At 32.4% G+C, this 14,574-nt stretch overlaps 1 protein-coding gene across 18 annotated transcripts in view; it reads right to left on the bottom strand.

Moving 5' to 3' along the window:
* The window catches only part of LOC130450202 (TLD domain-containing protein 2), a 235,304-nt gene that overhangs the window by 48,819 nt on the left and 171,911 nt on the right, over window positions 1–14,574 (bottom strand). The window contains exon 1 of one of the 18 annotated variants that reach the window (XM_056788469.1): window positions 7,202–7,370. The exons of 15 other annotated variants lie outside the window; for them this stretch is intronic. In XM_056788469.1, the coding sequence (XP_056644447.1) occupies window positions 7,202–7,288 (87 nt within the window). In that variant the 5' untranslated portion in view covers window positions 7,289–7,370. Of the gene's footprint in view, window positions 1–2,335; window positions 2,668–7,201; window positions 7,371–14,574 lie in introns of those variants that run through there. 2 more of the 18 variants (XM_056788467.1, XM_056788470.1) reach the window with 2 other exon arrangements.

Genomic DNA, 14,574 nt, shown 5'->3' with positions numbered 1-14,574 from the left:
ACCCTAAAAGTGCAAATCATTGATAAAATACTGAAAAATGAAAGTACCTGAGACGTCACTACAATGTTCTGGTGTTTCAAAGGTTTATTGATTATTTATTTAGATAAATGAAAAAAAATTCTTTACACGTTGACATTTTTTGAAAAATATTTCAAGTGAAATATTTTGATTTAAAGTTTTTTTTTAGTTTTCCGAAAGTTTACTTTCTTGGACTTACGCCCATTTAAAAAAACCGATTCAATTACAAAGTTGTTTTTGTATTAAAGTGACAAACATGCGGCGCCCTTTTGTGTAAAGAAACGAATTTTATGATCAGTTTTGAGGATCTGATTGCTTGTTAGAGAACTAGCATTATATGTTGAAGAGTAAAAGACTAGTTTTCGAAAACCATAATTAACGTAAAAATAAACATTAAAGACACCGAGAAAAAGTTGCGTAAATATTACCCTAAAAGTGCAAATCATTGATAAAATACTGAAAAATGAAAGTACCTGAGACGTCACTACAATGTTCTGGTGTTTCAAAGGTTTATTGATTATTTATTTAGATAAATGAAAAAAAATTCTTTACACGTTGACATTTTTTGAAAAATATTTCAAGTGAAATATTTTGATTTAAAGTTTTTTTTTAGTTTTCCGAAAGTTTACTTTCTTGGACTTACGCCCATTTAAAAAAACCGATTCAATTACAAAGTTGTTTTTGTATTAAAGTGACAAACATGCGGCGCCCTTTTGTGTAAAGAAACGAATTTTATGATCAGTTTTGAGGATCTGATTGCTTGTTAGAGAACTAGCATTATATGTTGAAGAGTAAAAGACTAGTTTTCGAAAACCATAATTAACGTAAAAATAAACATTAAAGACACCGAGAAAAAGTTGCGTAAATATTACCCTAAAAGTGCAAATCATTGATAAAATACTGAAAAATGAAAGTACCTGAGACGTCACTACAATGTTCTGGTGTTTCAAAGGTTTATTGATTATTTATTTAGATAAATGAAAAAAAATTCTTTACACGTTGACATTTTTTGAAAAATATTTCAAGTGAAATATTTTGATTTAAAGTTTTTTTTTAGTTTTCCGAAAGTTTACTTTCTTGGACTTACGCCCATTTAAAAAAACCGATTCAATTACAAAGTTGTTTTTGTATTAAAGTGACAAACATGCGGCGCCCTTTTGTGTAAAGAAACGAATTTTATGATCAGTTTTGAGGATCTGATTGCTTGTTAGAGAACTAGCATTATATGTTGAAGAGTAAAAGACTAGTTTTCGAAAACCATAATTAACGTAAAAATAAACATTAAAGACACCGAGAAAAAGTTGCGTAAATATTACCCTAAAAGTGCAAATCATTGATAAAATACTGAAAAATGAAAGTACCTGAGACGTCACTACAATGTTCTGGTGTTTCAAAGGTTTATTGATTATTTATTTAGATAAATGAAAAAAAATTCTTTACACGTTGACATTTTTTGAAAAATATTTCAAGTGAAATATTTTGATTTAAAGTTTTTTTTTAGTTTTCCGAAAGTTTACTTTCTTGGACTTACGCCCATTTAAAAAAAAACCGATTCAATTACAAAATTGTTTTTGTATTAAAGTGACAAACATGCGGCGCCCTTTTGTGTAAAGAAACGAATTTTATGATCAGTTTTGAGGATCTGATTGCTTGTTAAAGAACTAGCATTATATGTTGAAGAGTAAAAGACTAGTTTTCGAAAACCATAATTAACGTAAAAATAAACATTAAAGACACCGAGAAAAAGTTGCGTAAATATTACCCTAAAAGTGGACCGTCACACCTGAGACACCACTACAATATTTTTGTTTTCCAAAGGTTTATTGATTATTTAGAAAAAATCAAAAAAATAAATAAATGGCCAATATTATACTCATTTACTGACACATTTTGATATCTAATGTAGGGCGAAACACCTACCAATTCATCGGCTATTGTTGCAGAAAAATTAACCTCACTGCGTTAAGATTTATTACCTAATCCCTTATATTCACCTGATCTAGTTCCTTGTTACTATTTTTTGTGCCCAAATATGAAAGAATAGCTCGGCAGAAAGCTGTATATGACAAACTATTATTACTTTTTGAACTGGAATGTACTTGATTAAAAATTTTATTTTTCATAATTCCACCAGGAGATAAAGTGTTAACTTGTACGGTTTATAAGTGTGGAAAGACTTCATTTATATGGTGATTATGTTTAAAATTTATTTGAAATGCGCATTTACAGATCTCCGTTCGCAATTAGTACTCTCTTTGATGTGAAAAATTCTGGTTTTATGAGGTGGTAATGTTAGAAAAATACCAAATTATCTTACCGAAAAAAATTGTTGAGTGAATCTTATAAAATCGCAATAAAATCGAGCTTCAAAGTCTATAAATCACTTTTACTAACAACACACTTATTCACGTTTAAACTAACAAATAACAAGTCTTATTAAATGATTATGTTATGGGTGCACCAAGGTTGCTTATTGGACATTAGATTATTCACAAAATGAATGAAAATCAACGAAATTACGACGCGACCCGTTTCCGATACGTTAATTGTCTTTTAACCAAAAAATTTATTCACGAATATAAAAAGTCAATGTTTATTTCAATTTTACTGTCGGTAGTCGGCGATACGAATCCACTTGTGTCGAGCTATCGAAGAATCTCTAAATTAAAAATTGCGGAGGAGGATTTATTAATCGGTTGGCTAATAAATAAATTGACTAAGATTATTGTTAGTACAGTGAAATTCAACTATTCCCCTTTACGTCAATATGTAACTGATGTTATAAACTCAAAAAATACTGAAACGATTTTGATGCGGTTTTCACACAAGGACTCCTCCACAAGGAATAGGACGATCTTCTTTCATAAACGTCATATAATCCAATGTTTTAACGTCACTAATTACAGCAACCGTATAGCCATCGCATGAAAGCTTTCGTCTTGGTAACATTGACATAAACAAATTTTTTAGGTTATCTTTCTATGTTGTGCTTATAATATAATGTTCTAATTTATTTAGACAGCTTTAATCACAAAATACATATCAACTATTCACTAACACTTACACACTAAACTATTTACTAACTTATCATCAAATTCATTTTAATACATCATTCATTTCTCTACTGCTAGAAACTCGTTTTATATACACTAACATCACATTCTAGAATCTTCGATTTTGTGGAAATACCTAATTTGCCGTAAACAAATAAAAATTCTCAAGATTTAGAAAGTGTCTCCATAAAATTAGTTACAATATAATGTAAACAGGTTACAAAGAAATAGTCGCCACAATATCAATGAATAACCGGCGCATTAACCTTGATTTGGCTCCTATTAAAATATCAGAACAGGACCGGCTTCGCGATCTATATCGGTGGGCAAGTTCATAACAATAATTTTTTTTTCAAACTCACATTTTATTCATCGATGTTAACGTAAAAGAAACCACATTATTTATTTTTATGTTGTTTATTTTCATTTAACTATAAAGTGAGGTAATGTCGTGTAATTTGTGACGTCAGTTTGACAGATTTGCGTCTGTTTGGAAGACTACTTGGTCTTTACCAATAGCTATGATTCATGTGAAAGGTTTAAGTTTTTTCATTTAAAAACAGGGTATAGAGACGTTCCTTGGTAATTGATTTCGCAAGTTTGCACGTCTCCGAAAGAAGTCCCCGAAAAAGTAGTTTGATGAAGCAAAACTCGATCTATAAAGTATGTAACTTAAAAATTGGAAAAACAAAGCCAATAATCGGGCGAAGCGAAGCTGTGTTATAAAGGAAGTCAATATCCTGTTTACCTTCGGTCTCTGAAGATGATAACTTTGTTATCGAAACGCGTGTAAACAGTGTGGTCAGTATGGCAAAAAATTGATCAATGTTGTAAATAAAGAAATATTTTTGTCCATTCTTAGAATATCTCCGGGTTTTCTCTTTAATCGTCAAAATCCACAAAAGTATAATTGAATATTTCGTTAGTTTCTTGATAGGTATTTTATTAAAATTTAAAAGAGTTGTATATAATACGCCAAATATTCATTTGACGTGATTTTACGTATAGACATTCCAAAAATTTTCTTGTGCACGGCTGCTACAGTTGCAGGGTTTTATACTGCGATATGAATCCTGACTTCATAATCTAATTTAACCGATTAATTTGATTGAAATTAACCGTTTAAAATTTGAAGACGACCTTGAATGATTTTGGTTGAAGTATCAATATTTTTATCATGAGAAAATATGGATCTAAGAATAGTATAATAAAACCAAAGTACTGGACATTAAAAAAATATATATTTCGGGCTATTGTGTAATAAAAACGGAAATAATAAAGATGAAATAAATTTGATTGCCAAAGGTCTTAACAAGGTTATTGTTAGCTTGAAAAAAAATCCTTTGTCGTGTTATTTTTCTCACTAAAAGTGTTGATAATTCATAAAGAAATTATTGTTTATTATACGAGTGGAATTTTTTTTCTTTTAATGAAAGTTCTCACGGGCCCAAATTGATTTACTTTAAAATTCACGCGTAAATTGAATTCGGTTGTTTTAAACGGGCCTAAGTTTTTTCGATTTTCTGGTTTTGTAGTCTAAACATCAAAATACATCAATTTTTATTAAAAGAGCGATTTTATCATGAGTTTTTTTTTAAATACGTAAGTCCACTTCCTCTATGGAGTCTGTTGTTTGATTTCTGGACTCATTACAAGAGTAAGAAAGCTACTATTTATCAAATTGATCTAAATATTAAAGCGATGTGGGGTTGTACTTGCAAAAACACCCTGTTGTTAGGATTTTAGTAAGCAAATCATTTTATTTGCAATATTATAGAAACAATTTCAACTATCTGCAAATTGATGTATGTAGTAAGTGTGAGGAGCTTAATGTGAAAATGAAGAGTCCTACTTTAAATAATGTAGCTAAACTAGCGGCAATTGCAGAGCTTATGGTACATAAATCAAGAAGTAAAAAGTTTTACTCGGCACTGCAGCTCGAACAGTCACAAGAAGGTAAAGATGAAAAACATATTACGAAACGAATACCAAAAATCAGTATCAGTACCAAGACAATACACTGGGCTAAGCCTGTTCATTGATAACTGTTCAGGCCAAAGCAAAAACCAACCGATATCAAGGTTTTGCTTATACCTGACAGATTCCGGCCGTTTCCAAAAAGTCAATCAGTCTTTCCCTGTTCGCTGCAGTTTCCTCCAGTGTGACAGGGATTTCGGAATAATATCTAAAGCTTTAAAAAAACATGACCGCATTTTTGATGTCCATGAAATAACTGATATAATTTTGCAAAACTCATCACGGTTTAATAACCTAACCTAAACAAACTTAATCAATGAGTTTATAATTTCATACAAATCTTTGGGTATGTGATATGTCTTCAAAAATACCTGTAATCTCTTCTGGATTTCTTGCCCGAGAATTTGGGTGTGGTAAGTGACGAAGTACTAAGACGCTTTGGTCGCAAAAGAAAGCTGTTGACAATGATTAAGTTAAAAAAAAACGTCTTACATAGGACACATCTTACGCAACGACAAATACCTCCTGCTACAGAACATAATGCAGGGCAGGAAGAAGAAATCCGTAACATAAGAGAATGGACAAATTTCAGCATCAGAGAATTGTTTAAAAACGTGGTCGCCAGCCTTCAATGAGAAGAAGAAGAAGTGACGAACAAAGAGAAAGATTTCATCTTTAATAGAAAATCGCTACCAAGGGAAAAACAGTCCAGGAATGCTAGCAGATTAATGTAGCAAACTTAGAAGGAACCTACCAGAAGCGCCAAATATTCACGTCAATCATAGGTATTTATTTATAAAAACCCTGGAGTACTAAACCTCAATTTAGGTACCTCATTACTAAACCTTCGTCATTGCGACTAACAGTATCTAAAAATCAATTAAGAAAGTTGTAAAGGAAACAAGAAGAACAAATAATTATCCATTTAACATTTTTATTGACGGCATATTAAAAACATGCACATTTTGTGCCGAATATTACAAAAGTAAATATGTAAATAAATGCTACATAAAAAATTCAAATAAAAATGACTTAGAGAACACAAAAATTATATAAAAGTCAATATTTTTTTCAATTCACATTTACTACCTTTCTTCGAAACAATTTTTACACAATACCACTTGATGTTCGTCGCATATTGCTAAGGAACAACTCCTACAAGACGTTTTTGTCATTCCTCGGAGTTTGTAGTCGCATTTAGAGCATATGCGTCGTTTTTTCTGTTGTGTTTCTGCCGCAGGTGCTACCCGAGTAACTAAAGTTGTAGGTCCAATTGCTGCGTCAATCCTATCCTTGACACATTTTTGGATAGATAGATGATTGCTTTTCAGAGCACCACTCAGAATCAGTAAACCAAATAGAGTATTTAGCTCTTCAAGTCGACGTAATTTGCTTATAGTTTTTCTGCTGAATTAATATCTCTATATTGGTGAAACGAAGAACTACTTCCATAAATGAAACGGTAAAAAATAGTTTCAGATACTCCAGGATGTCGTCACTGTATCCAGTTTGAGGGGTAGGGCCTTGTCCGCATTTTTCCAGATCTCACCAAGCTAGACGTCTTCCATTTCTTTCCGTTTTTACCCTCTAATTCTTCAAGACCTGGTTGAAGCATTTAATTACTTGAACCTCTCTTTTGTACTTCCGAGCAGCTCTTATCTTCATCAAGTGATGTTCTTGGAGACTTTAGCTTTCTCTTCTTTCCAGAATCATGTTTCTTTTTCCTCATCGATTTCAATTTCCTCGATTAGTTCAGCGACTTCCTGAGTTTCAAAATGACTATAAGTTTTATTTAGACTTACCTGGTTAAAAAGAGTTCAACGGTCCTTGCTCCTACTTCCATGAAAACACAAGAATGAACTACACTGTTTTAAAGTTTATAATGAATAACGAATAGTTATTTAGTACACTACAAAAAATACGTTCATTTTCGTTACGTAACAAATATAATTAAGAAATACTGGCCACTCTTCACTTCTGTGGTTTGTTAGCGAGAAATAGAGAGAGGAAAATGGCACAAAAACAAATATGGTTTTATCTGTACCAGTATTACCATTTATGAATCCAATTGAGAATACGTTTATCTTAGATTAGTAATATTGTGTAAAGCTAAAAATTATCTCATTAAGAGAATTAATCTCTTTCCTACTTACCTTATTAACATTGTAATTATTCGAAATGTTCCTTCTTAATATTTGTTTGAAGCGTTTAAAAATAAATTTGTTTTTGTACCTCCACATGTTCGTGCACTGATCAGTTGGTTGTTATTTATATAATGAACAAAGGAAATGTTGACAATTTTTTTTTGTGTCTCCGAAAGGAAAACTGACGCACGAATCAGAATTTTACGGTATACTTATTTTGAATCGCTAATTGTTTTTCAACATATGGTGGGATGAATTGGTTTTGATAATGTTTTTTATATGAAATATGATAATGATAATAATAATAATGAAATGTTTATTATAACATTAACGATCCACGACTATAGAGAATAGAACATAATGAATTTAAAATCAAAAAAAAACTTAATACAGAATGTCTCAAAACGATTCAACTATTTCAAGAATGAGTGAGAAGCAAACAAGGCGTGGGAAAGGATCATCGCGGGAGTCTTTTACTAACGCGTTCCTTAAATTTTTAGTTGCCATCATGCCGTACACGAGAGAGCAACGCTCGTTTTGTCTACGAGCGCATTTCGAGAACAATCTTTTATTATTATTTTATTACTATTGGAAACACTATTGACGAAGTTCATCGCGGCCGTTCAAGAACAGCAAGAAACCCTGAGAACATTCAGTCAGTAGCAGATTCTGTAAGCCGACAATTCATCGCATCCTCCTCCTTCTTCTTTCTCTTTCAGGTCCTGTTCAATCCTGTACGTCTGGCCCTCTTCTTGGATCTTCCTAAGAAGCTGAACTCCAGCTCTCGTACCACCTCTGCCTGTGTTGGATCTCTGAGTTTTAGCCCACTTTGTACATCTATCTTCTGGCATTCTTTCTACGTGATCCCTCCAGAATCTTCCTCCTCCTCTTTTCATTATTCTCCAAAGGATAAAGTGACACCATTTATATTTGATTCAGCGGTTGTTTCCATGCTTGCTTATCCTGTGCAATCTCTTCGGCATGATGCAGTCTCATATTTTTTAAGGGTTTTGTTGGGTCTACCCATCTAGCTGGAGATCTGCCTCTTGGTCGTTTGCGTTCTACTTTCTCTTCTATGATTAATCGTTCCATTGTTCCTGATCTTCTACTTATATCTCCCAGGTACTGCAGATACATGCGGTTTATTCTGGTTAGCCCCCTTGGACGTGGACCAATTTCTTGTAATACGGATACGTTGGTTCGGTGTTCATCAGCGATGAGGCACATTTCCAATTGGATGGATACGTAAATCGCCAAAATTCGTTTTTGGGGACAAAAGAAGAATCCACAAACCTTACATAAACGCCCGTGGCATAGCCCAAAAGTCACCGTGTGGGTCGCTATGTCGGCGAACTGCATTATTGGACCTTATTTTTATGAAGATAACAGAGGACACGCAGTGACTGTAATTTCTGCTCGATTTGTCGACATGATATGCAATTTTTTCGGGCCTCTACTGTAACAATGTGAGCATTATAACCGGCTGACATGGTTCCAACAGGAAGGGGTCAAATCGCATACAACTAACAACTCTTTAGCTGCCTTACACGAGTTGTTTCCAGAAAAGGTAATTTCACGAAGAGGTGATATTGAATGGCCACTTCGGAGCCCTGATTTGACCCTAGCTGATTTTTTCTTGTGGGATTATCTTAAGAGCGTGGTCCACGAGAATAATCCACGAAATTTGATAGATTTAAGAAACAATATTAAAGAAAAGATTTATGAATTAAACTGCAACTTTACTTCGATGCCAGAGGGCATTTGTAGTGGTTGCCAATTTGGCAGTTACTTAACGAAGGGCTTGCGGTTTATAACATAATAGTCACAAAATTTTTAGTATTTTCAAGGAATTTTGTTAATATAAAGATATTAAGGGCTAAGAATATTCCCAAGAAGGTAAGTTTTGTTTGTATTCCTTGTTTTTTTTCATTCAAAAGAGAAAATTCTTGTTACCAATAAAAGTCCTTAAAAAGGTCCACCACGTGAGTTTCTAAATTGATCCGAGCCTTGAGGGTATGATGGGCTAACCAAGAAAGACATAGAAGATTTTTTATGACGATACAGAAATAAAAATAAAAGTTGATAAGTAGATGCCATCACTTTCTAATGATAATTAGCTACAAGATCTGCTATTGATATCAAATATTAGCACAGACATAATACAGATATTCAGCCGAATAAGTGGGCTCCGGACTACTGCAAGAAAGTCCTACAAGAACTGGTGGCAAGGTGGCCTGTCACTCGGGCAACGAAGCTGACCCGCTCGTCAAATATGAATCAGCAAATCCAGTGAGCCCAGTAACCATTCTTGGGATAGCCAAAAGTGTTGTAACCGTGCCTTTCAACGGCTCGCCGGACATGGATAAACACTGGGTATGAGACACCTGCCTCTTGTACCAAATAACTGCTTCAATCAAATAGGCGCGAAGTTCGACTAGTGACTGTATCCTACCTCTTCCACACTATGGGTTACACTAATGATATGGAATGCCGTTAGTTCATGAAGGAAAATGAATCTGCAGACCACGTCATCTGCAAATTTCCAGCACGAACGCGGTTCAAACTGGGTAAGCATCACAACTTACATAATGTCGTCAATAAATTTCAAGCTTCTCAAAGGATATCGACTTTTGGGTCAAATTGGGCACGATGGGTTTATGTCTAGGTGCGTAACACTTCTAAATATTAAAAAGTTTATCAAAGCGATAAAGCAACAGTACCTTCTAAAACGAATATTTTTTACATTCTAATAAAATTATACTTGATATTGTTTTTTATATTGTTTTGTTGTTGTTCATTAAAGTTATTTATTTATGTCTTATTCATATGGAAGTGATGATTGTGTTTAGAGCTGCTTTGCACGTATGTTTTTCTCATGAATATTACATCAACACCATACATTTATAGAAAATATTTCAATACTACGCTAGACAGGAAAGTCGTGTCGTCGTGAGAACGAAGAAGTTGACGTGTTAATCGAATAAACGAAAAAGAATAATAAATTTTAATGAAATTAAATTGCTGATTATTGCGACAAAAACAATGACGAGCATCATGGTGATACAAACTTAAACGTATTTCATAAATAATCGATTATTCGGATGTACTAGGGATGGAAATAATGAGATTTTGTAATATCTGATGTTCCCACTTGAAAATTGGAAATCGCTCGATAGACACTTTGAAGCAAGTCATCTTTAGATTTCAAAAATATTAATTGCGATCGTTTGTAATAGAATGCGACGCCATCAGATCATTTTGCGACGCCGCCGTTGCAGCGGATACTACATTAGTTGAAATCCATTAAATCTTCAGTTTTATGTGAAATTTTGACAGATGACATTCGAAACGTAACGGAAACTTATAATATTTTATCAGATGACGTTAGAAACTTTATTTTTGACGTGAATCTATTGAGAAAACTTGTCTCTAAGTGACTGTTTATATTTGACAGTTTCGGTTCGATATATGTGACAAATAGTTTAGATTGGATGCATTCGATTCCATATTCGTACGAAATGTGACACTATACACATTTTTAAAATCTATAGTTTTGGAACGGCAACGTTGTAATAGAAGAAAACCGGAGGAACGTTGATACTATCATAGAAAAAATACCACAGATACCACTATATAGCTAATAGTTTGACAGATGTCATTAAAAACATGGCGGAAACTAATATTTTGACAGATGACATTAGAAACATGGCGAAAACCAAGATTTTGGCAGATAATATTAGAAATACGTCGGAAACTAATGATATTTTGACCGATGACATTAGAAATATGGCAGAAACTAATGATATTTTCACAGATGAAATCAGAAATATGTCGGAAACTAATGATATTTTGATAGATGACAATAGAAACATGACAGAAACTAATATTTTGATAGATGGCATTAGAAACATGGCGAAAACCAAGATTTTGGCAGATAATATTAGAAATACGTCGGAAACTAATGATATTTTGACCGATGACATTAGAAATATGGCAGAAACTAATGATATTTTCACAGATGAAATCACAAATATGTCGGAAACTAATGATATTTTGACAGATGACAATAGAAATATGACAGAAACTAATATTTTGATAGATGGCATTAGAAACATGGCGAAAACTAATATTTTGTCAGATAATATTAGAAACATGTTGGAAACTAACGATATTTTGACCGATGACATTAGAAATATGGCAGAAACTAATATTTTGATAGATGGCATTAGAAACATGGCGAAAACGAATATTTTGGCAGATAATATTAGAAACATGTCGGAAACTAACGATATTTTGACCGATGACATTAGAAATATGGCAGAAACTAATGATATTTTCACAGATGAAATCAGAAATATGTCGGAAACTAATGATATTTTGACAGATGACAATAGAAATATGACAGAAACTAATATTTTGATAGATGGCATTAGAAACATGGCGAAAACTAATATTTTGTCAGATAATATTAGAAACATGTCGGAAACTAACGATATTTTGACCGATGACATTAGAAATATGGCAGAAACTAATATTTTGATAGATGGCATTAGAAACATGGCGAAAACGAATATTTTGGCAGATAATATTAGAAATACGTCGGAAACTAATGATATTTTGACCGATGACATTAGAAATATGGCAGAAACTAATGATATTTTCACAGATGAAATCAGAAATATGTCGGAAACTAATGATATTTTGACAGATGACAATAGAAACATGACAGAAACTAATATTTTGATAGATGGCATTAGAAACATGGCGAAAACTAATATTTTGTCAGATAATATTAGAAACATGTCGGAAACTAACGATATTTTGACCGATGACATTAGAAATATGGCAGAAACTAATGATATTTTCACAGATGAAATCAGAAATATGTCGGAAACTAATGATATTTTGACAGATGACAATAGAAACATGACAGAAACTAATATTTTGATAGATGGCATTAGAAACATGGCGAAAACTAATATTTTGTCAGATAATATTAGAAACATGTCGGAAACTAACGATATTTTGACCGATGACATTAGAAATATGGCAGAAACTAATGATATTTTCACAGATGAAATCAGAAATATGTCGGAAACTAATAATATTTTGACCGATGACAATAGAAACATAACAGAAACTAATATTTTGATAGATGACATTAGAAACATGGCGGAAACTGATAATATTATGACCAAACATGGCGGAAACTAATATTTTGACAGATGACATTAGAAATATGGCAGAAACTAATGATATTTTCACAGATAATATTAGAAACATGTCGGAAACTAATGATATTTTGACAGATGACAATAGAAACATGACAGAAACTAATATCTTGATAGATGGTATTAGAAACATGGCGAAAACTAATATTTTGTCAGATAATATTAGAAACATGTCGGAAACTAACGATATTTTGACCGATGACATTAGAAATATGGCAGAAACTAATGATATTTTCACAGATGAAATCAGAAATATGTCGGAAACTAATGATATTTTGACAGATGACAATAGAAACATGACAGAAACTAATATTTTGATAGATGGCATTAGAAACATGGCGAAAACTAATATTTTGTCAGATAATATTAGAAACATGTCGGAAACTAACGATATTTTGACCGATGACATTAGAAATATGGCAGAAACTAATGATATTTTCACAGATGAAATCAGAAATATGTCGGAAACTAATAATATTTTGACCGATGACAATAGAAACATAACAGAAACTAATATTTTGATAGATGACATTAGAAACATGGCGGAAACTGATAATATTATGACCAAACATGGCGGAAACTAATATTTTGACAGATGACATTAGAAATATGGCAGAAACTAATGATATTTTCACAGATAATATTAGAAACATGTCGGAAACTAATGATATTTTGACAGATGACAATAGAAACATGACAGAAACTAATATCTTGATAGATGACATTAGAAATATGGCGGAAACTGATAATATTATGACCAAACATGGCGGACACTAATATTTTGACAGGTGACATTAGAAACATGGCGGAAACTATCATTCTTTCGTCAAACTACCCACAAATTGTTTGATAAAATTAATTCGTTTGTTTTTTCTATTGTCAAAATACAAATATCTTAGAAGATAATTAACACCAAAAAGAGTATAATTTCTATATTAAAATAATAATTTGTATTGAAGTTTGTTTTAGTAGTATTTTCGTCATTTTTTGAGGTAATCTCTGTAAATATTTTTAATAAATTTTTTGTCAAAACAATAAACATATTTGTTTTAATACTATAACTATAAACAAATGTAAAAATCTTTACAATGCGATATTAAATCTACTAGTAGAAATACTGTAAATAAACTTTAATACAATAATATGAGATATCGGTTTCAATAAGTACACTACATTACCAAAAAATAAACTAGTCCCTTGAAAATAAAGAATACTGTTCTGCTGTCTATCTGGACATAGCAGAGGCCTTTGACGAGAAAAAACCTCCCTCATTACTATTTCCCAGACCAAACTATAACCTTTCATCCGATTAACTCAGGTCTGCCACAAGGACACGTACTGGGACCAAAGGTATTTACTGTATACAGCTGATCTTTCTACTAATACCCATATAACTGCTGATGAAAATGCTGTCCTATCTGCTCACCAAGACCCAGCTGCAGCATCTCTGGCACTGCAAATTAACCTTGGTTCCATCTGGCGTATTGAAGTAAATTATTATTTTCACACAGAAAAAGGGTAGTTATCCAACTGTCACATTCAACGGTCATTTTTTACAAAATCAAGAATACATGATATACTCAAGTATACATCTGGATCGCAGAGTTATCCGGAGAACACATATATTCACAAGAGGTAAAAATTAAGATTGAGATTCAGGAAACTATGTTGATTGATAGGGCGCTAATCACATTTATCAACAATAAATTGTTGGTCTACAACTCTACTAGTACATCGAAATTCTAGAAAGGTTCTTCGTAGTATTGCAAACGCCTCTTGGTATGTACCTAATGAGGTAATTGCTCAAGATACTCAAATAAAAAGTATAAACCAAAAAAATATCCAATGTATCTGTTCAATACATCAAGCAACCAACCTTACAATTATACAGCTCTGCGTTTTAAGGTTGGATAACTCTAATCTGATTTATTCTGTGAAATATGAGCGACAAGTGACAATTGACAATTGACATTCGAACCGGTTTTTGTCAATACTGATTAAACATTGTTAATTATAATTAAACAAATAAAAAATTTAATGATCCTTCGGATATTTACAATATCAAGGCCCTAATAATCATAATTTGATGGTTCTTCGAACATTTATAAACTTCATGGCACTAGTAGTATCCCAAAAATACGATCTACGACT

This window comes from Diorhabda sublineata, chromosome 11 (genome assembly GCF_026230105.1).
Source record: "Diorhabda sublineata isolate icDioSubl1.1 chromosome 11, icDioSubl1.1, whole genome shotgun sequence".
Classification (NCBI taxonomy): domain Eukaryota; kingdom Metazoa; phylum Arthropoda; class Insecta; order Coleoptera; family Chrysomelidae; genus Diorhabda; species Diorhabda sublineata.
The sequence above is the reverse complement of the archived record's forward strand: the minus strand, read 5'-3'. Positions and strand labels throughout refer to the sequence as shown.